This window comes from Sparus aurata, chromosome 11, assembly GCF_900880675.1.
Source record: "Sparus aurata chromosome 11, fSpaAur1.1, whole genome shotgun sequence".
Classification (NCBI taxonomy): domain Eukaryota; kingdom Metazoa; phylum Chordata; class Actinopteri; order Spariformes; family Sparidae; genus Sparus; species Sparus aurata.
In genome coordinates, this window is record NC_044197.1 from 32,401,014 (window position 1) to 32,427,943 (window position 26,930).

A 26,930-nucleotide genomic window follows, 5' to 3' on the forward strand; every position below is an offset into this window, starting at 1 on the left:
CCCTAATAGGGTCCATTCCCCAAGAACAACTGGCCTTCGCTAAAGTGGATGGCAGCAGGGGCTGACCTTAATTTCGGTTTCAAAAAGGTGACCTTTGCTTCTATGAAAGAAGATGGATAAAATGTTGAATCATGATAAATCAATGCATAATAATGAATCTACAAAGCCTACCCCTATTGCTGCTGAGAAAAACTGGGGTTGCTCCATTGTTTGCTGGGCTTATTCAAGTGCCATGATGAAGTACTTCGATAAAAACTCTGTAAATCAAAGCAAATGTCATAATTCTTTCGATTTCTCAACAAAAGGCTCACCCGTGACTTTTCCTCTAGGCGGGTCATCATAATGATGGTGCATGTCCTCTGCTCCCACACCATCCTCCAGAAGTCATTCATTGTCTCCGGTAGTGGCCCCTGTGTGGCAATGTAAGCATTCTGTTTCCTGTAGCCGTCAATGTAATTAGCATTGATGTAGTCACTACCTGGAACTCCTGCAGTGAATAAAGTTTTACACAGTTAGCAAGTAAATCCAAAAACAGTGGCAGTCCCTTCCTTCCATCCTGATTTACAATTTGAATCATGTATTAAATAAGGCTCAGAAAGCATTTGACTTTCAAAACTTACTAAGTGTTAAAAGAAAAAAAAAGTGATGTAACACAGTGGTAAACATTCTCCTGTCCCTATTTTGTTGAAATGTGTGGCAGGAATCAGATTCAGCATTAATGTATATCTACAAGAAATAATTAAGTGAATCAGTTTGAACATTAAATGTCATATTTGGGAGAAAAGTTGATTATCTAGTCTCACTCCCAACTCGTCAAATATTGACACTGTGATTGGAGGGTGGGTTGGCCAGCATCTCCATTTGACGAGTTAGGAATGAGACTAGAAAACCAACTTTTCTCCCAAACAGGAACTGCTATATTCAGTTGAATGCAAAACAGGACTTAGATTCCAAAAAAGTTGTGATACTGTCTAAACTGTAGATCAAAAATGTAGTAATTTCTGTGTTGTTTGATGAAATACATTTGTAAAATAGATAAAAAACAGAAACAAGTGTTTGACTCAAATATAACAGTTAGAGTAAAGACAGCCCTGACCACTATTAAAGAATTTCAGTAAGTCTATCTAAAGTCCCCTCTCTTGAGTTGTCTGAATAAGTGTCTCTCACCATCCACAGATGTGAGAATGACCCTGGAATGGTCGTAAGCGATAATATTTGCATAGCGGTTCTTTTGCTTGTTGACCTCAAGGTTGGAGTTTTCCCAGGTGAACTGCTGTCCTGGATCAATAGACTGACAAGAGAGGGACATACAGAGATTGGAGGAAGAGAGAGCAGGTCACCATTTATTACAATTGTGTCTGTATTCCTTTCTGGGGTTTATGCCCGTCAGAGCTCAGAGTCCAGACATATAAAGTGACACAGACACCAGTTGATTAAAGTTATATATTCATTATATTGACTACAGCCCTGAAAAGCCCTGGATACTTAAGCTCCCTATAGACTGGACTGTTTGGACATCCTTTCAAGCCGTCCAACTATCAAGTACCTATCAACAGCAATTTTTTTGACAACTTTTGAATCTGTGTCTCTCGGCTTAATATTTAACTTGCTTGATTTTCTCCATTTTTTGCAAACCTCTGCAGTTCCAGTAGGTACATTTAAGCTCCTTGGAGCGGCTGTAGCTTAGTTGGAAGAGCGGGTCGTCTAGTTATCAGAAGGTTGCTGGTTTGAATCCTGGCTCCCCCAGCTGCATGTCAAAGTGTCCTTGAACAAGATGCTGAACCCCAAATTGCTCCCAATGAGTAGATGGTGCCTTGCATGACAGCCTCCATCATCAGTGTATGAATGTGTGTGTAAATGGGTGAATCTGGCAAGTATATAAAAGCGCTATAAAAATGCAAGACCATTCTACCCCTTGAGACATTTCAAATTTTATACCACAAAATTCCTTGAATTTATGGACAAGGACAACACTGTCAATGAGATGTACTTGATAGTTTATTGAGGTGATTATGAGCAAGAAGTTGAAGATGGTAATTGAGTATGAGTGCACTGTAGATATAGTATTTAGTGACTGCAGTGAAGGCAAGGCTTCGTTAGGGATCATTGGCAGCTCCCGGGCTGGCAGACCCCCGAAAAACATCCTAAAAGGCAGCGATAAGACTGGGCATTGTGCAGATCTTAGAAATGGGAGCAGATAAGTCTAGGTTTAAGTACATTACTGAAATTGAATTGCCAGTTTGGCCGGTTTTGTTAGATCGAGTGTGTAGACCAGGCAGTATTTTGAAATGCAGTGAGATTAGGAATATGGGCTAGATGGCGAGGTATGGGGGCTAGAACGTAGGGTATTAAAAGGGTTGGATGAGAGATTACAAGATGGCTGTAGGTAGAGAAGGTGTAGTCACAGCTCTCTTAATATACGGATTGCTTGTTATCTTTTTAAGACCTTTTAACACTAACTTATTCCCAAACTTTTATGGAAAAACATATGCAAACAATGCTGATCTGTTAAGTCAAAAAACAAACCAGGCCGTGGGAAACTTTGGATATGGGAAACATGCTCTAGCTTTGACATTCATTTGTTCATCTCTGTACAATCGAATGACAAAACATACAAAGCCACCAACCATGCTTCAACACAGTGATGCGCTGATCATCACGATCTGTCTGCTATTGTCTGGAGACATTCATCCGTGCCCCGGCAAGCTCCACGCTGGACCGGAGATTGAGGCCAGCGTCCTGGCGAACACGGCACGCAATACAGCTGTCTCACAGGTACGCACTGGAGAAAAGTTACCATTTGATCATGTTCAACAAACTAACATTCCTCATCGCCCCCGCTTGTTTCGCGCTGTTGGGAGCATGCTGCCTACCCGGATTGGAGGAGCTGGTGTGGCGGTTGCGGTGGCCGGGCTGACGGAGGCTTCCAGGACCGGTATTGACGGGACGTGATGTGCTGTTGGGGGTCTGTCGGCGCCGGGGGAGAGCTTGGCTGCCGCCATGTCAAAGGTTGAGGAGTAAGTAGTAGCTGAACAAATCACCTGCCATCTCAACAATAGCTCTTTTACTCTGTACCCAATGCAATTCAGCTTCAGAGCCAATTATTCAACTGAAACAGCCAACTGTTTTTTAATAGAAAAAATCAAATCTCTATTGGATAAAGGTGGTGTTGTTGGAGCTGTGTTCCTTGATCTCATGAAGGCATTTGATACTGTTAATCATAGAATTCTCATGTCAAAGTTAGCTAGTTTAAATTTTTGTTCAGATACACTTAAGTGGATAGAATCATATTTGTCAAATCGATCTCAGTTTGTTCAGGTACAGAATCATCAATCAGCTGCCCTTCGTCTGTCCACAGGAGTCCCACAAGGATCCATACTAGGCCATTTGCTATTTACAATATTTATCAATGACTTACCATAAGTATATCCTGACACTAACATCCAAATGTATGTTGACGACACAGTAATTTATGTACATGGTAGCAGCATGACACAGGTTGCTGATAAACTCACAAACTCCATGGCTCATGTAAAAGCATGGTTAAAGCAATGCTGTTTGCAGCTGAATGTGTCTAAAACAGTATGTATGTTTTTTACCAAGAAGAACAGTCCTAGTGTTGAGCCGGATATCTTTGTATCAGGGGAGATGCTACAGGTTGTATCTGAATACAAGTACCTTGGTGTTTTGGTTGACTCCAAACTTTCTTTCAAGTCTCAGGTGAAAAAGGTCTGTAACCGGGTCAAATTCAATTTCTCAAACTTCAGGTTCATTCGAGATTATATGTCAACAGAGGCGGCTAAGATGTATATGCATTCTATGGTTTTTTCCCATATCATCTACTGTTTAACTATCTGGTCGCAGGCTACCAACACTTCTCTAAAACCAGTAGAATCTTTGTACAAACGAACAGTTAAAATCCTTGACTAGAAACCAGTACATTTTCATCATTGCCCAATATTAAGAAAATATAACCTGCTGAGTTGGGACAATTTGATTGAATATGTAAATTCTTGTCTTATGTACAACATTATACATGGTTCCACCTCTCCTCCATTCAGACAGTTTGTCAACATAAGAACAACTGCATATGGGTTCACAAGAGGTGCAGCAAGAGGAGACTGTATTATTCCATTTAGGAAAAGTTATTTTAGTCAGTCTGCATTCTCTGTTAGAGCTGCACTAGAATGGAATTCCATCAGAGCAACTATTAGAGACCTGAATACCTACAGTTTATTTAGAGCTCATTTGAAGAGATGGTTAATTGGTGCTCAGCTCTGTCAGCACTAGCACTTGATTACACCTTCCTGTCCTCGGTCCGTCTGTGCTGAACCTGTAGCCATCTTGCTGTTGTCTGTCTGCCTTCATGTGTCAGCATGTATGTCTTATTGTGGTCTTGCTTTTATTGTGTATGCATGCATTCTGTGTCTGTGCTTCTGCTTTGCATGCTGTGGTGTGATGTGTCTTGGGTCATGGGTCTTTGTGCTGCATGTTTTGGGGATGTCTTGAATTATGATTTCTGATTGATGTTATATATGCTATTTTGTCATGTTGTTAACTGCTGTGCATGTTTTGCAGATTGCCTTGGCCAGTAATTTTGTAATTTTAATCTTATTTTTTATATTCTGTTCTGTTTTTAGGGTGACTTTAACGTCTGTTTAGGAACTACAGATGAAAAATAACCTCTTGGCTAATTTTGGCGCATTTACAGCAATGTTATTAATGTGCACTGTCCCTGTTTTCAAATAAACGTATTATTAGATCCGGAGTTGACTTTATCGAAGTGAACAGGAATGGATTTTCTTGGCCATTTGTGTCCCTGCATGGGAATGGCGATTATGATGATCGTCAATTTCATTGATGATGATCAATATGCCACAGGTTGCCGCAGACTGCCACAGACGGCCACTGCGGTGCCACTGCCTGCCAATGCCACTGGGAGGATCTCACTGTCTCTCTAATTTTGAGCACAATCAGCTCCAAATTGGCCATATTTCCACCCGGGCCTTGCATAGTTTATTTCCCCTTGCTTATTGTTAGCTTCATCAACCACTTACTGTTTGTGCCAGTAGTATCAGTTGTGATATATCATTGGTATTAGAAGATATTATACAAGCAATGTCCCTTCTGTTGGACAATTCTTGCAATTTGATTTGCACAACCGTTATCATAATTTAACCAGTTTGTCAATGTGGTTGGGGTGAAAAGTACTAGTATGTTCACACATGATACTGGGAAAGGCTGGCCCGCCTGTCTTGTGCTGAACTGTGAATGAATGGATCACCAAATCCTAAAATATTCAGCACATGCACCCCTGTTCACCCATGTGGCTTAATTAATGTTATGTTGGTTAAAGTGTGGGAATTAAACAGTTTTGGATTCACATATCAATGCATCACAGAGAACATAATTGGATGTGAGAGGACGGGAGCTCCTCTGGTAGTTGTGGGGAATAGTCAGAGTAAGACAAGGTAAGGAATTCATAGGAGGGGCAATTCTCTTTGCCTAAGGTATTAACGGAAAGGTAGATAGGATGAGACTCATAGTCCAGTAAAATATCAAACAGTCACTGCCTTGCATGATAAGCACAAAAATCAGAGGATCATTGCTTTGGGGAAGGTAGGGGTAACAACTGTCAAAAAGTATGTAGCCCCTTTTCTGTTGTATTTCAGTCAAGACAACATGGAGGACTGCAGAGAACATTGTGGGTCTTCTCTCCATGCTGCATGTATTAAAGATATCTGATTCATCACACAGAGTCTCAAATTCTTCAGAGAAATCACCATTTCAAAAGTTAATGTAAAGTTGCAGCATTTACATCATAAGCTTTACATAGTTGGATTTCTGTGTTTTGCTTTGGATCGGTTGGACAGTGTTTGACTTTGACTTAACGTGCCTGCTTGCTGTGAGGAACAAGCACAAGCACCAACAAAAAACAGACTGAAAACATGGATCACCACCAAGACACAACGCATTCCTTGCTGGACAATACCAAACAGTGAAAGGATGGAGGAATGTGTAGTGCTACCAACTTTATATGGTAATTTGAAAGTTGTGTGCACACACTTATTTTGAGTTTAAATCCAATGCATTGGTTCAAACTTAAGTGTTAAGAGTACAAGATAATTCTGTGGTAAAGAAGTCTTTTCCATTTCCCTCCTGTTGCTGAAATGGAAAAGCAATCTGTCATAAAACATGCATTTAAACTAAGAAAAAATATGGTTTTATAGGGTTTGAACAAGACTGTTAAATGGCAATCAATTCACTGATGAAGGGAAAATGTGGTTGTTAAATGCCAACATTTCCAAAAGCTGCAACCTTAAAGCATAAAAATGCCCTGGAGAAGTAAGCAGAAATGCTGAGAAGGAAAGGCTGTAACTTGATAAAGAAATGGGAGATTCTATGGCTGAATTAGCAGAAATACCAGCCTTCAGTCACCAAGCTTTCTGTGCAATCAGCTGGAATGGAATCAAATTTTGGGAAGCAAAGTTGAAGGAAATCCCGACTATTCTGCCAAAGAATTTCAACCACCACCTGTGCAACAACAACAACAACAGCAATATGTAAATATGAATGCAATGCAAGACAAGAGTCAGGACAGTTGACTAAATAAAACATCAAAGCATGAAAAAACAAAACAAATGTCATTCAGTCTTTGCAATGCTCTGCACAAAATAGCAACATTGCTATTTCAACAACTTTCCTCTTATTTACTACGACCAAGAGAAATCAGGTTTTTTGGTGGCTCTCCTTTGCAGTACAGAACACTGATTAGAGCCTTTGAACAATGTGTGGCGAGTACCACAAGCAACATAGGGGATTGTTTGTAAATTTAGGATAAGCACACAGGAGGTCAGCTAAGAGAGCTAGTACACAGCTGTTGAGACCAACCATATGGCTATGACATCAGAGGGCCTGCATGTAGCCCAGTGCTTCAATGCAGCCTCCTTGCAAGAACAAAGCCTGGTAGCAAGAAAATTGCACCGACCGCGTCCGTTATGTGTTGCCTGCTTCTCACAGTCCCCCCAGGTTTTAAAACTCTTAATTGTCTCTGAACACACCTGAACGCATCAGTTCCACCCCAACTGGAGGAGGTAAGTATAAGTTCTGCAAGCTTGTTTCATGGCCAGTCTGAGAGTTAGGTGTTGATGGAAGCATCAGCTTTTGTCTGCGCAACTGTTACTTAAAGGGAGCACACAGATATTTGGATTACCTGCATGGGCCACAGTCTTTCATCTTGCTGGACAAGCCAAAACTGCACCGTTACCAGACATGCTCCGGACCCAGAAAAGATGCTGCACAACCAGTCTCTTTTCATACCCCTGCAGAAAGAGGATTTACTCTCAGAAAATGCCTGGTTTGCCCGTTTTCTTAATGCCCACGTCAACTACGCTGTCTGAACAGCCACCGGAGGATGCTGCAATGCCACGAGGAAGCTAGCTGGTTTCCCACCTGGGTTAACTGACACAGGCAACTGAAACTTTAATGTGGATGTCTGGCCTTCTGAGCTTAATTCTGTTGAAATGGTCAGGGACTTGACAGCTATTTGTCATAAGGGAGGGACATAATAAGTAAAAACACTCAGTACTGCTATCCATTCCAAAAGAGGAATAATCAAATAATCTTCATGAGTTGGATCTGGACAGAGACCAGCTTCTGGTTAGGAGAGCCCTCACTGGCATTGTGAGTTAGACATGTTTAAGTTCAGCCCTATACTAGACATGGGATTTTATCTGTGGTCAGCTCAGTTGATAACCCATAGAGATTTTCTAGGTGTGAAGTTCAGTAGGGTGACATACGCATACTGGAAATAAAGATGTGTCCGATTGTTGAACCTCAGATTCAAAAATTCTTGTAAAGCACTGTCCTGTTTTTTAACAACTTATTTGTTGCCACTTAAATCACTTTTTAGACACTGGCAAAAGTGGATGGGGTACTGTGACATACCTCAAGATGCAGAGCAACATCAGTTGTACTCATGTTTTTTTCATGTTTGGCAAAGCCAGAGTGGCACCACTGGAGCAAATGACAATTCCTCATTTACAGCTCATTGCCATCTTGTTGTCTGAATGGACACGGTGCTGAGAGCTGAATTAGAGCTTCAACTTGACAAATGCTTCTGGTTTGATAGTACTTCAGTTCATACCACTCAGAATCCTGCAGACATAGCCTCAAGTGGATTAAAGATGGATAATTTGCTACCAAACAGACGATGGCTTGATGGCCCAGAATTCCTGTGCAAGTAAGGTAAGAAATGCATCAGACTGAAGCTGCATTAAGATGGCTGACTTTGACTAGAGAGGATCTTTTGGAAGGAGAAATATCCATCTGCATTTAACCAGAAGCATTTGTGAAAACGTGACGTGACGTGAAGCATGAAGTTGGGCTGTGAACGGTGACATAGAATTTGTCTTCAAAATAAGAGCTTTACATTGCACCCCATTGGAGTTTAGGGGGCTTTTAATTTGAAAGTAGTGACCGTCCTTAGCTTGCAGACACAACAACAAGCTAACACAACCAAACAGCTACAGAGACCGAGGAGATGCTAGCATCTCCTGGATCTCAGCGGCTGTCCAGTTGTTCATATCAATGTCTGCGGATGAAATGATGGACTGACTGCTGTGATCAGCTGTTTCTTGGTTTTAAAACTCCCCGACTGTGGGTTGCACAACAGTGCAGGTCATTGACACCTCCGCCCACCTCATGCAGAGGCCGGCACATTGACACCTCAGATTTAGATAGCAGACGAGGCGGAACTTCCGGGGCACACTCACATTCAAAAGCAATAATAATAATAATAATAATAATAATAAAAATAATAATAACAATAATAAAATAATAATGATAATAATAATAATAATAATAATAATAATAATAATATTATTATTATTATTATTATTATTATTATTATTATTAAACAATTAATATTTTTATCATTTCCTTATTTTGGATTCTCAATTAAGTCCCTATCCCCTGATACCAAGACCTGCAAAATAACATTTTTTGTTTTTTCGATTTGTGATTCTCAATTCAAAGGCAACATATAATTTCAATGTCAAGGTCTAAACTTGAAAGTTTGCATAGTTTACTGTATGTTGCTCATTGTAGAGGCTGTCTTTTACACCTTAGTACTTGATTTTGACTATTTCATATGTACAAACTTCAGTACAATAAAACAATTGCTCTCAAGCACCTAACTGAGCTTTTAACAGATCATTTGCAGGCTTATTTTTTCATTAAAAAGAATAAAACCCTGCCATTTCAAATGTATGCAGCCCGATGCCAAAACACTTGAAGAGGCTGTGGTTGCTGGGGGAAATAATAATTAGGGCCCAAGCACTGCCCAGTGTGAAGACCTATTGAATCTGTTTAGGATTATTTTTGTTTTTCTTATTTTCATTCTCAGTGTGTAATCGCACATTTGGTGGCCGAAACATACCCCAAAACTCACCAAACTTGGATCCGTTTTCAATCATACAAACACCATAAGAATAATTTCTTATGCAAGCAGCGATGAGCGAGCCCTCGCTACACACAAGTTGGACTGTTGCGCTATCAGAGGGCACGCTCACCTGTAACTTGCATGTCATATTGTATTGTATGATGTGTAGGAAACAACCTGTCAATGTCAAGTAAATCGGATGACATTTGTCTGACTTCCTGTGTCCAGGACGTGTGGGTGGCGCTATGGATATGACACAGTATTGCTGGACAGATATATTCAGGGCGACACCCTCTACATGTGTGAGCAATATGGGGTAGATGGCAAAATTGTATGCTGAAGTTATAAGGACTTCCTGCTTTATGGCGAAGCATCAAAGTGGATTGCACCACCACACCCACCAGGTATGACATAGGCAAAAGCTTTTGCTTGCTTTTCACCTTCAAGGTCTGAGAATGATACTGAGTGAATGTGAAGTCTGTGGTGTGAAATCTGTAGGAGGAGTTTGTTAAACTACTAGGCATGGAAATGCGTTAAAATGGCGGCTAAAATCAAAATGGCTGATTTCCTTTTGGACTGAGAGAATGGGTCCAGATGGGTTTTGTGAGTCTCATCATGATACATATGCATTCCATATGCATATGTGTGTGAAGTCTGACATATTCCAGGGGGCGCTATAGAGCCCCCAGGCCACTCCCACACCCAACCAAGTTGAATTATCAAATTTTTTACCAGATGCAAGTTTGGTGAGTTTTGGGTTATGTTCAGGCCACCAAAAGTGTGATTGCAAACTTAGAAAAAGAAATAATATAGTTTTGTATATATGTAATATAGTGTAACATCATGGTGATAGGCCCCGATGCAAATACCCCCGCCCTAAACACAAGCGCACACACATACACGCTTGGACACACATGCACAGCCACTCGAGAGAATTGCTATTGCAGGGGTGGGCTGGCCATTGGGAGTACAGGGATCAATAATGGGCCCATGGACGGCCGTTTTTGATTTGATTTTTTTTTATTTATTTATCCTGCTGCGCCTTGCCTTGGTAACTATGATAACTCTCCCAGCTGGGGAGAGAGACTCATCATGGCTGAGAGGCATCAAGATGATTGGATAAATGATCATTTCCTCCTCCTATACCAGCCACTCTGCGTTACCTTACCGACCCGCCCCCAGCTATTTCATTCACAAAAACAGGGGCCTGTGGCAATTCTGGATAGCTGTGCTCAGGCCCTTATAAGTATGTTTCCTTAACCCTCATGCCCTCCTCAGGCATTTTGTTGTTGATTAAGTGACTATTTTGACTGTGTTACAGCTTGTGGCATGAATCTTTGCAGGAACTATTCTTTTTAGTCTTTTATTTTCTTTTTATGCATTTTGTATCATCTAACCACCTTTGTGGCAAAAATGTAAACGCACAAATGAAATGCCATGAAATCACCATACATCAAAACCCACAAAACAAGTCACTTTAAGAACTTCAGACCTACTCAAAACTACCAAGCATTCAATAATTTTCAGGATTCTAACCCTTTAAATGCCAGTTTCATTATTTGAATGATGAATCATTTATTACAAAAAAATATCATTTTCCGTAGTAGGCTGATGGGACTTTGGTGGTGATTATAGTCTTGGATATATATAGATTAGCGACAAAATGTATTTGATTTCATTAGCACTTTTATGTAGTAACAGATACTACCTCTAACCACTTTCGTGGCCAGAAATGCCTCATTGACTTCCATTAAAACCACATTTATTAATCTCACTGCCAGTACAGTATAAAACCATGCATTCTGTAATGTCAGCATGTCATTTTGAAGAAAAGTAGTGATATTTGACATTTTTACTGTATTTCACCAGATTCAACCATTTTCACATTGTAGGCCTATGCATAAAAGTCTTGTATTTTTGCCAGTCATATTATGGAGCCGAATGACTACCAGGGCCCCCAAGAGTGATTTGTGTGTGTGTGTGTTTGTGTGTACGCGTAAGAGAGAGAGAGAGAGGGAGAGAGAGAGAGAGAGAGAGAGAGAATCTGTAAGCACTCACTGATCATTTCAGGGGTGAAAAAAGGTCATCTTTAGAGGGATGTGTTCATGGGTGCTTGAATGAAAACATGGCCTCCTGCCTTTGCCGTACTCAAAAACAAAGCAAAAATAACTGTTAGTGTGTTTATGCACCTGACTGCTTTCACAGCCAAAGGTAAACATGCAACTTGGCTGAGGAGTCATTTCATTAGTGAGCAGAGAAGGAGAAAGACCTGGGGAAAAAATGAAGAGGCATTTCAGAAGAGAAGAGGCATTAGCAATTGTTCATGCAGCCTTTATCTGACAGCGAGCTGCAGGATTCATCAAAGGAAGAGATGAGATTTGAGGGGGAATCTAACACAGAAGGCTCACTGGAGTCCTCCACTTCGGTGAGTGCCTCTGACCCATCCTCTGACACTGAGGATCCTGTCCATCATAAAAGTCAGTGGACAGCAAAGAACAGGCAAGTCTGGTCTCCATCTCATGCTGAGACGCTGTGTATATGCAGGCACCCACCAGCATGATGCCAGGGCCCACGAGATATGCAATATCAAGAATCCATGATAGTGTCATCTTTTGACCTTTTCTTCACTCCTGACACGATCCAGCTCATTTTGCAAATGACAAACTTATACGGGAGGCATTCAGTGTCAGGATGGAGTGATGTGGATGCCCAAGAGATTCAGGCATACATGGGACTTCTTATCCTGACAGCGCCAATGCCACTGCTGCCACCAGCTCCACTAGAAGGAGAGGTGTGGGCTGAGGGCTGAAAAAGAGGTGTTCCACAACCTGCACCAAGTGTAACAGGTGCATTTGTAGGGAGCACCAGGTCACATGCTGCAGGACCACACACACACACACACACATATATTCAATACCTGGATATTTCTGTTTATATTTTATAATTTTTTCATATTTCACATGTTCTGTTTTGGTTTTTGATGTCTAAGTTTCTAAGTTGTGGCACACCCTCTCCTCTCACACTCTTGTTTCTCTCTCTCTCTCTCTCTCTGAGAGGGAGGCTGCACGTGGTGTGAATGCTGCAGTTTTTCCTAAACTTTTCCTAACTTTTCCTTCTCTTTTGTTCTGTTGGCTTAAACTTTACTTTCTTTTCTTTCCTCTTTATTGTGCATGTACAGGTAAGGTTTGCATTTGTTTTTAGTGGTTAAAAGTTTGAAAAAATAGCCGAAAGTCGGCGCCCAGGTGGGGGAGATGGCGTCCGCCCAGACGCCGTCTCTGTCCCTCTAACACGGAATGAGGCTGGTCCCTTGGCCTGGTGTGCCGATGGAGGTGGCGCTGCTGGCTGTGGGAGAAGTGGTCGGGCATGATCAGCTTCTTTATGCCTCCCGCATGAACAAGGCCGTGGTGGTATTTGTGAAACAGGAGCAGTGTGTTTATAAGTTGGTGGAGAGTGGGGTGGTGATTCAGGATGTGTTTGTCTAGGTGTCTCCTCTGGCGGTGCAGTCCACCAGCGTTACTCACAGAGCCTGGACGTGTCCTTCGGGGTCAAGTATGGGGAGGGGTTTTACATGGTGTATGCCAGTGCTGGACAGATGAAGTGCTTTGAGTGTGGAGATGTCGGCCACAAACATGTGTTATGTCCGCACAGGCAGCCCAAGGCTAACGTCTCAGCTCCGGCTGCAGGGAGCACCGGCGCTGGGAGCCAGATGTGCCGCTGGCTGCTGTGATGGCTTTTGTGTCGGCGACGGGATGACCGTAGCGGCCTCTGATGACGGAGGACCGGGCAGTCAGCTGCCCGCTGTGGGAAACCAGGGGGGGTCTGCTCTGGCTGCAGAGGGCGATGAGGATCAGGAGGAGGAGGAGGAGGAAGACTCAGACACTGGCCATCTCCCTGGGACTGATCAGGACCTGAATAATGACCTTTTCTCTCTGGAGGAGATCAATGGCTTTCTAGATGAGACTTTTGGTAAGTCTGTTAAAGTAAAAGATTATTTTCAGGACACAGGGAAATTTGTGCGTTCAGCCATAATTTTACAAAAACAGGTTGGCTTTGATGCCCTGAACAAAAAGAAACACTACAGGTTAAAGAAACATGTCTCCGCACTAAAAAAGACTTCTGCCGTTCTCAAAAAGAGAAGGTCAAGTAAACAGTGTCATTCATCACGGGGTGGTTCTTATGGCTGACTGTGTGTGCTAGGTTGTCTAAATGGCATTGGCTGCTGCCTCAGCTGTCATACAGGGGACAAGTTTTGGTTATTAATATATTGGTCGCCTCAACAGTGTGGCATAGGTTAAAAGTTTTATCTCCACCAGGGAGCCTGGTAGATGACATACAAAAGCATCTGGTTGATTTCTTCTGGACTCGACAGCAGTGGATTCGAGCTGCAGCCCTCTATCTACCAGTGGAGGAATGAGGACAGGGACTGGTGGATATAAGGACAAAAATGATGTCCTTCAGACTACAGAATGTCCAAAGGCTGTTGTACCAGTGTGGTCTGTGGTGGCAAGAGACTGCGAGCAGCTTCTGCAGAGGCTAAGTGGACTAGGTTACAGCAAACAGCTGTTCTGGGTCCAGCTGGATGAGGTGGACCTTACCAGCCTGACACCGTTTTACACCTCAGTCCTGGAAGCGTGGCAGGGTCTGAAACTCACCAGGGACTCTGCTGCTTCACCTGGCAGGTGGCTCTTGGAGGAACATTACTACACAAAAACTTTATAACATCACAAATGCTGTCCTTCTCCAGTCTGTGCTGTGCTCTGCAGAGAGCTGGATGTCTCAAACTGGGACATCTGTTGCATGACGCAGGGACATGTCTCGGGGGTTTAGCTCAAAGGATGGACATCAGATCCACTAGGATCCTGGGCAGACTGGTAAAGGAGGTCTGTGCTTCCCTGCCAGGACCGGCAGGGACCTATGTCAAGAACTTTAAAAGTCATGAACAGTGGGACGATGGAGGCCCTTACAGATTTCCAGCCTTAACAGTTGCTCCTGTGGTGGGGGAGTGGCAAGAGGAGAAGGACAAACTACTGACTTTCGTTACTCCCAAGGTGGGAAGTTGGACTCCATGGAGAAGTAGCTGATATATCAGCTGTGTGTCAAAGTGTGTCGTCTCGGCTCCTTGGTCGGAGTGATAGTGTCGAGGTGGACCGTGGTGTTTGGCCAGGATAAGTCCCCGACAGGCAGCTGGAGGTCCTTGTATAAGTAGAAAAGCGTTTAGCTGATCTGCAGTGGAGGATTATGTACAGAGCAATAGCTACGAACAGACACATAGCACACCTGGACCCTGGTCATGGGGTGGGATGTCCGTTCTGTCCTCATGAAGAATCCCTGATTCATTTGTTCACCCAGTGTCCCCACTTGGCTGGTCTGCTGGGGCTGTTGGAGTCTTGGGTTTCAGGTTTTGGGGAACAATTTTCTTTAGATTTGTTTATTTATGATCCCAAATATCTGGTGAGAAAAAAACATGTGTGTATTCTGGTGAACTTTGTGTTTGCAGTGGCTAAACTTGCTATCTGGATCTCCAGGAAGAACATGGTGAAGGGTTCAGGATGCACTGAGGGTGAAGAGGTGATGAAGGGGCTGGTTGCTGCTTGTCTCAAAGTTGAACATGGTTATTATCAAACTGTTGGTGGTCTGGAATCTTTCTGGGTGCTCTGGACGGAGGGAGGAGTGTTGTGTTCTGTGGGGGCGGCAGGAGAGATGCTGCTCTCTTTTTGATTGGTTGTTTTGTTTTTTGTTTGTTTGCGCGCTTCCTTGTTGCTGTTTTTATTTGTTCCGATTATAAAGTTATTTTTAAAAGTCAAAAAAGTCTCTCTCTCTCTCTCACTCACTCACACCATAATATAACTGGCAAAAATACAATAATTTAATGCATCAGCCTACAATAGGAAAATGGTTGAATCTGGTGAAATACAGTAGAAATGCCAAATATCACTACTTTTTTTCAAAATGACATGCTGACATTAAATAATGTATGTTTTTTTACTGTAATGGCAGTGAGATTAAAAAATGTGGTTTTAATGGAAGTCAATGAGGCATTTTGGCCACAAAGGTGGTTAGAGGGAGTATCTGAGTATCAGCATAAAAAATGCTAATGCAATCAAATAAATTGTGTTGCTAATCTTTCATATATCCAAGATTCTAATCACCGCCAAGGCCCCATCAGCCTACTAATTATATGGAAAATAATAAAACATTTTGTGGGTTTTTTTAATAGATAATTAATAATTCAAATGATTGAACTGGCATTTAAAGGGTTAAGTCCATAAGTTTCTTCAGGAAACTAATCCATACATTGTTGACAAAAACAGACTAGAAATGGCTGAAAAGTGTTGGTTGCTTTAATTGAAAGCCACATTACCTCGTACTCCTGAGAGAAGCGCAGATTGCAACTGGCCTTCAGTCTTTCTATGTGGTCTGCCAGGTCATGGGTAGCTATGGGAGGATGTTCCTGCATCCCTGCAGCAATAGGGTTAGAGGTGGAGTGGTTAGGTACAGCCCATTTCTCTTGGAAATTGTAATAACGAGCATGGTGAATTAATCAATGAATCATGTATATACAGTGCCTTGCAAAAGTATTCACCCCCCTTGAACTTTTCCACATTTTGTCACATTTTAATCACAAATGTAAATGTATTTTATTGGGATTTAATGTGATAGACCAACACAAAGTGGAGCTAAATTGTGAAGTGGAAGGAAATTGATACATGGTTTAAATTTTTTTATATAAATAATGTGGTGTGCAAAATTATTCATCCCCCTGAGTCAATACTTTGTAGAACCACCTTTCGCTGAAATGACAGCTCTCCTGGGGTAAGTCTCTACCAGAGATGCACATATAGAGACTGAAATATTTGCTCATTCTTCCTTGTAAAATAACTTAAGCTTAGTCTGATTGGATGGAGAGTGTCTACTGTGTTGTATACTAAAGATGGTGATTTTAATAAAGGCCTTTTTTCAACATTTTTAAAAGTGTCGATAAAAATCCTCCATAATAGCTCCAGTATTTCTCATTTTTGTTTTTACAGCTCCTGGAGCTGTAAAGAAACAAGCTTTGAGCAGTAAAATTTCCCTCTGGGAAGTCACATCAGCAGTTTTGTAGTCTTACGAATGTGACTTCCCAAAAGTCACGTCCAACATTTTGTAGTCCTGAAGTGAGCTCCCGAAGTCACGTCTAACATTTTTGTAGTCTTTTCAACTGAACACTCCGTAACATCATCTTCCAAGATATGTCACCGGACATCTTGAACACCCACACACACATCGCATGCTTGTTGTTTATCTGTTGCTTGAGTTTGGCTTAGTGTTTAAGGTTCATTAGACCTGCTGTAGATTTTTGTTGGTTGAAGTATTATGGATTTGATCAATTTGCTAACATCATAAATTCTATTATATTGTACAGAGCAGTTTTCTGTGATCACTTGTTTATATGTTTTGTTGTTAGGGTTACTGCTTGTTGTGATAGTCAGTGCACAGATTCATTTCTTCCACTGTTCCTTTAATTCCAAATATTTTACAAATGTTAACATTTAAAGTGAACCCTCCTTTTGAGACTGTTTTTGGTCTGGTTATTGTTCCCTGATTGCAGTGTGGTGCCCTGTTTTAATGATTTGGTTATCAATTTTATTAACTTTGATTAATCTTATTTATTATCTAATAAATGTAATTCTATGTTTGTATATCTAAATTACGTTAATTGCATTTTTATGACTTACATTAATATAAGTAACAAGACTGAACGTGTTACTTTAACCCTAGGAATGATCTTTTCTATCCCAACCAAGTTATTTTAATGTGTGAACCTAACCAAACCATAACCATTTGAAAACACTTATACAGTTTCAAATTCACAATATGCCATTATATCTGAATTGCTATTCAGTAAGCCTTTAAAGTCTAATCTAATTTCAATAGGGCGACATGGAGAAACCTGGTCCATGAGAGTGCTGCACTATATAATGAAGAGCTCCACCACGCTGCAGAGCACAAACGCAGACTCAGAATGGAGAGAGCATCCACCAAACAGGCCCAGCTCAAACCCACCACCACTTTCACCTGCCCACACTGCACAAGAATTATCAGGTCCAGGATCGGCCTCTATGCTCATCTGAAGACCCACAAGACCAAGAAGGAGGACAGTCATACTCGACTACAAGTGACTGCCAATGATGATGAAAGTCTAATTGCTTGACTGCAGGTCTAAAGCGGAGGCTAGAGGGGTAGGTAGAGCATGTAGTGCCACATTATGTAATAACGCCACATTTTGTAATAATCTGACACATTTTGTAATAAAATTCTTGAACGCAATATGTAAAAAACTTTGCCGCTTTTTGTAATAAGTTCCATTTTGCGTCAGTAATTACAAAATGCAGGTGTTGCACTTTTTTATCAAGAAAATAATTTGGTGCATTATGTAATAAACCACCAAAATGGATGTCTTAATTAGAAAAAAAGAACGTTATACCATCAGAATGACATTGACTTTAAGCATACCAGCATGAATCGTAAATATGAATTAATTTTAAAAACTAGTAGGATGTTTCATTGGTCAAATCTAAATCAAATAAAACTGAATTCATAGAGAATGTGTTTGAAAGCTCATAGAGACAAAAACTGCACTAAATGAGTGTTACTGGCATGAACATTATCAGTGCACTGAAATGTTGGAGGAAGACATACACACATGCAATCTGGATTATGATATGCAAATATTATAATAGAAAGCAGACAAAACACAAAAACAAATATGGAACAGGAAATGCAACAAATGTTGCCCTTTATCTGTAGTTATAGGTATGTAAAACAAGCCCTCACAATATGTATGAGTGAAAAGTAGTCTACAGACAAGAGCTGACAACTTTTTCTCCAAGTTCTAGCAAAGAAAAAAGTAACTTGCTCAATACATTTGAAATTGTTCATTGTACTAGACTTATATACGAGAGTACCGAAGGGTATTGCTGCCATACCAGATAACAAAAAATAAAAATCAGTGTCACATTATAACGTGATAAGTTTCATGTTATAACGTGATTAGTTTCATGTTATAAAGTGATAAGTTGGTCTCGGGTGGAGGGGCAGAAGTGAATCCATGAATCCACCTGGATAGTCTCAGGCTGTGTCCAAAATCACGACAGCGCAACAGTAGTGATGTCATTAAAGGCGCCGAGTAGTATCCAATAGTCCGTTTTTCTTTCTGCCGTTGAGCTCACTATATATTGCACTATGTTGGACTCACTATGTGGTGATTAGGGAGTAGGGAATGAGTGGGTGATTCGGATACAGCCTCAATTTCATATATATATTTATACTGTAATTGACATTTCATGCTGACTGTGGAGGTTTGTCCAATTTGAGCATCAGTTTGGAAGCTGCAGCGTGACGTCGGGCCCATGGAGGTGTCCCTTCAGCTGATCACGTTATAACCTGAAACTTTTCACTCTGACACTCTACCTGTTGTGTTCTGGCTTTGGTTATTTCATGAACACAGCTTGTAAATCTGTGTCTGGCTCACAATTTACGCTACAAAACAGTAACACAAAAATTTAATTTGATTTGTATCTGATGGTTTGAGAGAGAAGCCGTTTTTAGACAGGGTAGCAAGCCACCAATTTGCCTGTTCTTTTGGCGGCCAGGTCTGCGGTAATTGTAAGTGCATGTCTGGGCCAGTGTGTATATGAGCTCAAAGGTGCTGGGGACAGGTGTTTGTGTGTGTGTGTCCATGCCTTGTGTCCAATAATTGAGTCTTCTCATCTCCACAGGATCTGAGGAGTGGGTCAGCAGTGACTCCTTGAGCTCCAACATTTGTTTGTCTTTGGATGGTGATGTTCGTTTGCTGGAGGGAAGAAGACAAGAAGGTGATCATGTATTTAAGTTAGACAGGTCAAAATTACTTAAAGTTAGTAGAAGTGCTATGGGGGGTCATGAGAATGTTTTATCTCCTTTAAAATTAAGCTTAATAAGAAATGTTACCATTTCAATTGTATCACTACAGTTTTGGTAGTATATATAAATTAAAAATGTTAAACTTTTCTTCCTTTTTCTAAGATCTGCCATTACTAGTCATTGGGTGTATGTTTGTTTTGACCATGTTCACAAGGAGTTCAGTTGTATTTCTAGAGCGAGAGAGAGAGAGACATCCCTCTCTACCTCTTATCAACTGAGTAATCAAAAAGTCTGAACCAGGCAGCGGTGATAAACTATGAAGCAAGATTTTATCTTTGTGCCTAAAATGTTTACAAAAAGACATTTTAGCTTAGTGGTTAGGTGCAATAGAGAAAGATTGTGAAAGTCACTGCCATATTCTTTCTGTACAGTTAAAAATGGAGGCTCAAAAGATTCTGATCAAACTGTAAATCAAGGCAGTGCTGATAAAATTTGAGACACAGTCCTGTTCATTATCCATTTTTCTCTCAGAATTTTTTTAGAAACACATTAAAATTTTCTGTTTAGTTGTAATACCAAAATATCTGTTTCTAGTCGGGTGCATTACTGTTTTACTGTTTCCTGATTCCTGTGCCAAAACCGAGCACTGCCCAACTCACAGTACATCACCCATCAGCGCTAGTGGTTTTTATTTTGGTCGAGCGCTGCAGAGTGCATTCTGGTTGATGTGGGATTTCTTTGAGGAAAATAGCCCCCTTTTCTTTGTTTTCTCTTGTTTGTCGCACCAATTTCAAATTAAGTTTGTGTCTGTTAATGATGGCAGACAGAGCTGATAGGGGCAGAGAAAACAAACATACTAAAATGTAGTCACACAACCTGACACACAAGACACACATGCTTGCAAATGCTGTCAGTTGGAGCTGACATGTCTGAGAAAAAAGCTTAAAGATATCTTAGAAAAGCTGGCATGGCGGTGTGATTCTGTAGTGTAACAGACACAGCTGTCACTTAGCAACATCCGTGTCAGAAATGTTTTTTAAACAGAGGGTTTATAGTTTTTTCTGCGACCTACACTGATGGAATGCAGAGTTCTGGTTGAAATACACAAAAGCATGGATGTATGTAGTCTCATTTTATTTAGAGAAGAAATATGAATGATTAATATATAAATAAAAATATCAGTGGGGAAGGTGTCAGAAACGAGGAGTCTTAAGTCTTGTTTTTTATTACCATCAAAGACCCTGCATGAAATAAGAAAGATATGTATTTTTTGCACATAAAAAACTAAATGAACAAAACTATAACAACATCAACAAAAAATATTATTTTGATTCCAAAAATAACAAGTTTCTACCATACATGTATACATCTGCTGTTTTTATCTGTCAGACTCACCTCTTAAAGAGTAGAATAGCAATCACTATGATGATGATGAGAATGACAGCCAGCACTGGACCCATCACCCAGAGCATCTCTGGGTTCTCCATTTGTTGGGTCATCCCACTGTGGAGCTTCACAATGATGGGATCAGAGAACGGGCTAGCAGCAAAAGTCCTCTGCTGCAAATGACAAAAATGACAAGTTCATAGTCACCTAGTCATATACAACAAACCGGAGTAGAAATACTGTTTATATAGCTGTATTACATTTCACAAGTTTGCCACCTTGCTTTACAATATTTGTCTCATCACCCATTCACACACAAATTTATAAACTGATGGCCTCCTGAGCAGCACCCTGCTCGGTGGTGTGATGGATGACAATTGATGTATCTTGATGACTGATCTTGAATGAGAAGTCCTAAAGGTGAGGCCATCACATTTAGTTTGACTTCACCAATGCTGTTAAGAGGAGTGTTTAAAAATTCTGCCAGAGGATGACCAGAAGCTTGGAAGGTCACTGGTTCAATTCCCCTTGTGGTGAAGTGTCCTTGGGCAAGATACCCAAACTGCTCCTGATGTGCTGGTTGGCACCTTGCATAGTGCAAGTCGCTTTGGACAAAAGTGTCAGCTAAATGTAAATGTATGTAAATTTTTGACCCAGCATATTTAGTCACATTTTCAGCAAACCTATAATACATTCATAATTAAACCAAGTTTCATGAATGTTTTTTATGAACAAGGAGTATGTGTTCCACTCATTTCATCACAGAAAAGTGTGACCAGAACGATATATGTATAGCCTACTTGTTAAAACATTTAAATATCATAGAGAAGGATTTGTGCCTGTCGCGGCGGCAATCCCCGAACCCGGTGGTGGACCCCGGAAGTAAGGGTTGCTGTCAAGCTGAAGAAGGAGTCCTACCGGGCCTGGCTGGCCCGGGGGACTCCTGAGGCAGCTGACGGGTACCGGCAGGCCAAGCGTGCGGCAGCACGGGCAGTCTCGGAAGCAAAAACTCGGGTCTGGGAAGAGTTCGGGGAGGCCATGGAGGAGGACTATCGGTCGGCCTCGAAGAAATTCTGGCAAACCATCCGGCACCTCAGGAGGGGGAAGCAGTCCTCCACCAACACTGTTTACAGTGGAGGTGGGGAGCTGTTGACCTCGACTGGGGACATCGTCGGGCGGTGGAAGGAATACTTCGAGGATCTCCTCAATCCCGCTGACACGCCTTCCATAGAGGAAGCAGAGGCTGGGGACTCAGAGGTTGACCCATCCATCACCCAAGCCGAAGTCACTGAGGTAGTCCGTAAGCTCCTCAGTGGCAAAGCACCGGGGGTGGACGAGATCCGCCCTGAGTACCTCAAGTCTCTGGATGTTGTGGGGCTGTCTTGGCTGACACGTCTCTGCAGCATCGCGTGGCAGTCGGGGACAGTGCCTCTGGACTGGCAGACCGGGGTGGTGGTCCCCCTATTTAAAAAGGGGGACTGGAGGGTGTGTTCCAACTATCGGGGGGTTCACACTCCTCAGCCTCCCCGGGAAAGTCTATTCCAGGGTACTGGAGAGGAGAATTCGGCCGATAGTCGAACCTCGGATCCAGGAGGAACAATGCGGTTTTCGTCCTGGCCGTGGAACACTGGACCAGCTCTATACCCTCCGCAGGGTGCTCGAGGGTTAATGGGAGTTTGCCCAACCAGTCCACATGTGTTTTGTGGACTTGGAGAAGGCATTCGACCGTGTCCCTCGTGGCATACTGTGGGGGGTGCTCCGGGAGTACGGGGTCGGGGGCCCTCTGTTAAGGGCCGTACGGTCCCTGTACTGCCGGAGCAGGAGCTTGGTTCGCATTGCCGGCAGTAAGTCAGACCTGTTCCCAGTACATGTTGGACTCCGGCAGGGCTGCCCTTTGTCACCGGTTCTGTTCATTACTTTTATGGACAGAATTTCTAGGCGCAGCCACGGGCCGGAGGGGATCTGGTTCGGGAGCCAATGGATCTCATCTCTGCTTTTCGCGGATGATGTGGTCTTGTTGGCTCCTTCGAGCCGGGACCTCCAGCATGTCCTGGGGCGGTTTGCAGCCGAGTGCGAAGCGGCTGGGATGAGAATCAGCACCTCCAAATCCGAGGCCATGGTTCTCGACCGGAAAAAGGTGGCCTGCTCCCTCCAGGTGGGAGGAGAGTTCCTGCCTCAAGTGGAGGAGTTTAAGTATCTTGGGGTCTTGTTCACGAGTGAGGGAAGGATGGAGCGTGAGATTGACAGACGGATCGGTGCAGCGGCCGCAGTAATGCGGTCTTTGTATCGGTCCGTCGTGGTGAAGAGAGAGCTGAGCCGAAAGGCGAAGCTCTCGATTTACCAGTCAATCTACGTTCCGACCCTCACCTATGGCCATGAACTTTGGTTCATGACCGAAAGAATAAGATCCCGGATACAAGCGGCCGAAATGAGTTTCCTCCGCAGGGTGGCAGGGCACTCCCTTAGAGATAGGGTGAAGAGCTCTGTCACCCGGGAGGAGCTCAGAGTAGAGCCGCTGCTCCTCCACATCGAGAGGAGCCAGCTGAGGTGGCTCGGGCATCTGTTTCGGATGCCCCCGGGACGCCTCCCTCGGGAGGTGTTCCTGGCATGTCCCTCCGGGAGGAGACCCAGAGGAAGACCCAGGACACGCTGGTGTGACTATGTCGCCCAGCTGGCCTGGGAACGCCTTAGGGTCCTCCCGGAAGAGCTGGAGGCAGTATCCGGGGAGAGGGAAGTCTGGGTGTCCCTGCTCAGGCAGCTGCCCCCGCGACCCGGCCCCGGATAAGCGGATGAAAATGGATGGATGGATGGAGGATTTGTTTTTAATAACTTAATTCATGAAGTGAAACCTTCATATATTCTCAATTCATTACACATAATGTATACTATTTCAAGCCTGAAGTTTTACTTCAAATATTTAAAATTAATTAAAAAATCCAGTGTTTCTGGATGTGATACTGCTAAGGTGTTATGGAAGCCCAGGTTGTTTTCATATGAAATCTGAATAGTGTGCTTTTGCTTTCACAGAGAATTGTTCATTTGATATTTTTTTTATCACTGCATATTTTTGTGTGAGAGGGGACGAGGAGACCTTAATGATTTTCAGGCTTAAATACATTTTTGAATGGAGGAATGAATGAATGCTGTTGAGCTAAACCACTGAAGCTTAAAAATATATTAAATGTTGTGTACATGATCATGAACTTTTAAATACACAGAGGTCACTCACAGACTTGTGCTCCATCAGGTCAGCCAAAACAGAACAACAGTACTGCTGTTGGCCAAGGAGGGGTTTGTTGTAGTAGTCGTTGTATTTCTTCTCATCACCCAGAGTGAAGAGCTCAGGCAGAGTGTCAAGCTTGGCAGCAATGTAGGGCTGCAGGATGCCTTGGCTCTGTCTCCTGGTTCTCTGTAAACTGCTGACAGCACCGGCCTCCAGAAGCTGCCAGAGGAATACACAACAGGGGACTATGGAACGGTCAAATCATAAAGGTGGCACAACATTGGAATATAGAATAGAATATGGCAAGACAAAATGTAAGTCTGTAGGGAAAGCGTGTTTACGCTAACATAGCTGTCATGCTCGCTCTAAAAACCGGCTTTTAACACAAAGAAAGCGACAGAATGGATAAAAATCGGAGGTGGATACACAGTACAGATGTTGTAATAAGTCGTGAGGACAGTTCTCACGGAGTGGGCAGATGACATGAAGCATTAGCCCGGCATTAGCCCGACGTTAGCGATGTAGCTAACGTCAGTTTAATGCTTATTTTATATTTTCTGAAGGTGTTGACGGCGGAGAATTACGCAGTTACAAAAGCACAGAAGCATACAACTACCTGCACAGTAACAAAATAGGGAAAGTACTGTTGAAGAAACACAGCGAGTTTATATTTCTGAAGGCAGCAGTAGCGCCCAGCCACAGCATCAATCAAGCTAAACATTCAGCGTGGATAATGCTGAAGGAAAGTGAAGTCATGGAGACAGGCGGCTGCTTGGACATTGCCGGGTTAGGGAAGTCATGCAGTCATGCAGCAGCTATACTGTGGAGGATATTCATAAACCCAAATATTTATTTTAGTGTCAATGCCGCGAGCCGCGCTAGTCTCTGTTCCTCCTTCCTCAGCATGGCGTGTAGGGCGCAGGGCACAGACAAGTTTGTCTAAGTTGTTGATGTACTACACGAGGCATTTCTGAAAAAAACTTCAATTTTCATGAATTGTTGTGGCAACCAACAACGGCACATGTTGTACCTGAGCTCATTTTAAAAACAATTTAGCACGTATGACCTAACGCTAGTTGTTTAGGGCTAGTTTAGCGGCAGCGGCCATCATGCAGTTGCAAGGCAACCGGAAACAGAAAACCGCCGGCGGAAGTAGTTATCTGTCATGGCAGCCCCCATAGGCTTCCGAGGAAACAGGTGGATAGCATGAAGGAACGACCGTCACCGGAGTCACAAATGTCCAAATGCAACCGAACAACAGATATCACAGGTAAGCAATAATATCATTGGGGAGAGTCACGTGTTGACGCTAGCAAGCTAACTATCAGGAAAGATAGCAAAAAGTATAAGCATTGGCTAACTACTTTATGCATCGGTGAAGTCATTCTCGGCTGTGGCTCAGTGGGTAGAGCGGGTCGTCTAGTGATGAGTAGGTCACCAGTTCGAATCCCAGCTCCCCCTAGTTGCATGTCGAAGTGTCCTTGAGCAAGATACTGAACCCCAAATTGCTCCTGATGAGCAGTTGGCGCCTTGCATGGCAGCCTCCGTCATCAGTGTATGAATGTGTGTGTGAATGGGTGAATGTGGCATGTGTTGTACAGCGCTTTGAGCTGTCGTTAGACTGGAAAAGTGCTATAAAAATGCAGACCATTTACCATTTCTTAAACTGTTAAGTAAGCTAATTTAAATGAGGCAAAAAACGATGTATCGTCACATTCTGTACTCGTTCCAACTAAAGTCACATTACTTTTTGAATAATTTTAATAACAGGGAAACCGACTAGCGTCTTTGTCGGTACATGTTTTTAACACTAGAACGGCCAAGACGGTCATTTTGACCATTTTCGAATTTATATGTGCAATAACTTGAATGACCGCACATCATTTCGCGGGGTTTCATTGTTTCGCGGTTTGCTACTTTCATTGTCTCTCTTATCTCTAACTGTGTTAGCGGTCTCCAGCTGTTCTTCTTTGCTAATGTACTTGTAAGTTAATTATTATATAGTTGTATGAAATAGCCTGATGGCACCATGGGCAAGCAAAAACGGGAGTTCCCCCCTCCGTGAAACAACAAGCGGAATTGTTCAACACGAATGTGCTTAAATGATGCGACACTGACTGTGTGTCAGGAAAGCTGAGGAAGAATGTCTGCATCCTGAGCACTGTGTTAGCACCGTAGTAGTGTTGGAATTCCGGCTGTTAGAAAACACCCCCAAATAAGTTAAATCAAACATAATGAATATTAGGGCTGTAACGATACACGTATCGAAGCTGAAATCGCGACACTCAGATCCACAAACCTGTCTCGCGCTGTGAGAAGGCAGAATCGCGACACAACTTCCAGTCCAGATCCAGCCCTATGAGCTGTAAGTAACACCACATTAACACCGCAGTGGTCGTTCACCAATTCTCCGCTGTTGTTCGTTCACACAGAGCGAAACGCCGCTGTAAAAACGAACCGCTGCGTAAAGAACCGTTACGGTACACGTCATGATGATGACGTGTGTTTTTTTTTTCAAGGGGTTTCCCCGTGTCTCCCCTGTCAATCAAAACCCGATGGAGGCTGTCTTCCGGGGTAAAGTTCACTGAAATCTCGGTCTGGAGGGCTGACCATCGCGGAGATTTTTTTTCATCAGAAACACTGGGTGAGGTAAAGTTTTTTTTTTGCCGGGGACAGACGCTGTTTATTGGGCAGAAATGTGACGAGGAGTCGGTAGGACGGTCGGGAGGAAGGACGCTTCTCCACGTACAGCTGCGGTATTTTTGCTTGTTGCCAAAGACAGTTACAGTTACTACGTTACCTTCGTTTGGTTCTGTAACATTGCTTTGTGGGACATTTCTCTGTATTAAGTTGAGTTAGGGATCTGTGCAGTTAACAGACCATCAGATAGACACACCCTCCACAATACTGCACCTCTGACAAGTATCATATACATAAGTTACTGAAATGTTGCATAAATAAAATGTTTAATTAAAAAAAACAATCGAGGTTTGTATC

At 42.6% G+C, this 26,930-nt stretch overlaps 1 protein-coding gene across 17 annotated transcripts in view; it reads right to left on the minus strand.

The window, feature by feature from the left end:
- LOC115591711 (receptor-type tyrosine-protein phosphatase F-like) overlaps positions 1–26,930 on the minus strand; it is a 309,359-nt gene that overhangs the window by 76,112 nt on the left and 206,317 nt on the right. For all 17 annotated transcript variants that reach the window (XR_003985993.1, XR_003985994.1, XR_003985995.1 and 14 more), the window contains 6 exons: positions 23,940–24,152; positions 20,720–20,883; positions 19,165–19,274; positions 15,804–15,901; positions 1,168–1,291; positions 312–487 (listed from right to left, as the gene is read on the minus strand). Coding sequence is in view for 13 of the 17 variants with exons in the window: in XM_030433937.1 (XP_030289797.1) it covers positions 312–487; positions 1,168–1,291; positions 15,804–15,901; positions 19,165–19,274; positions 20,720–20,883; positions 23,940–24,152 (885 nt within the window). In the remaining 4 variants the exon portion in view is untranslated. The remainder of the gene's footprint in view (positions 1–311; positions 488–1,167; positions 1,292–15,803; positions 15,902–19,164; positions 19,275–20,719; positions 20,884–23,939; positions 24,153–26,930) is intronic.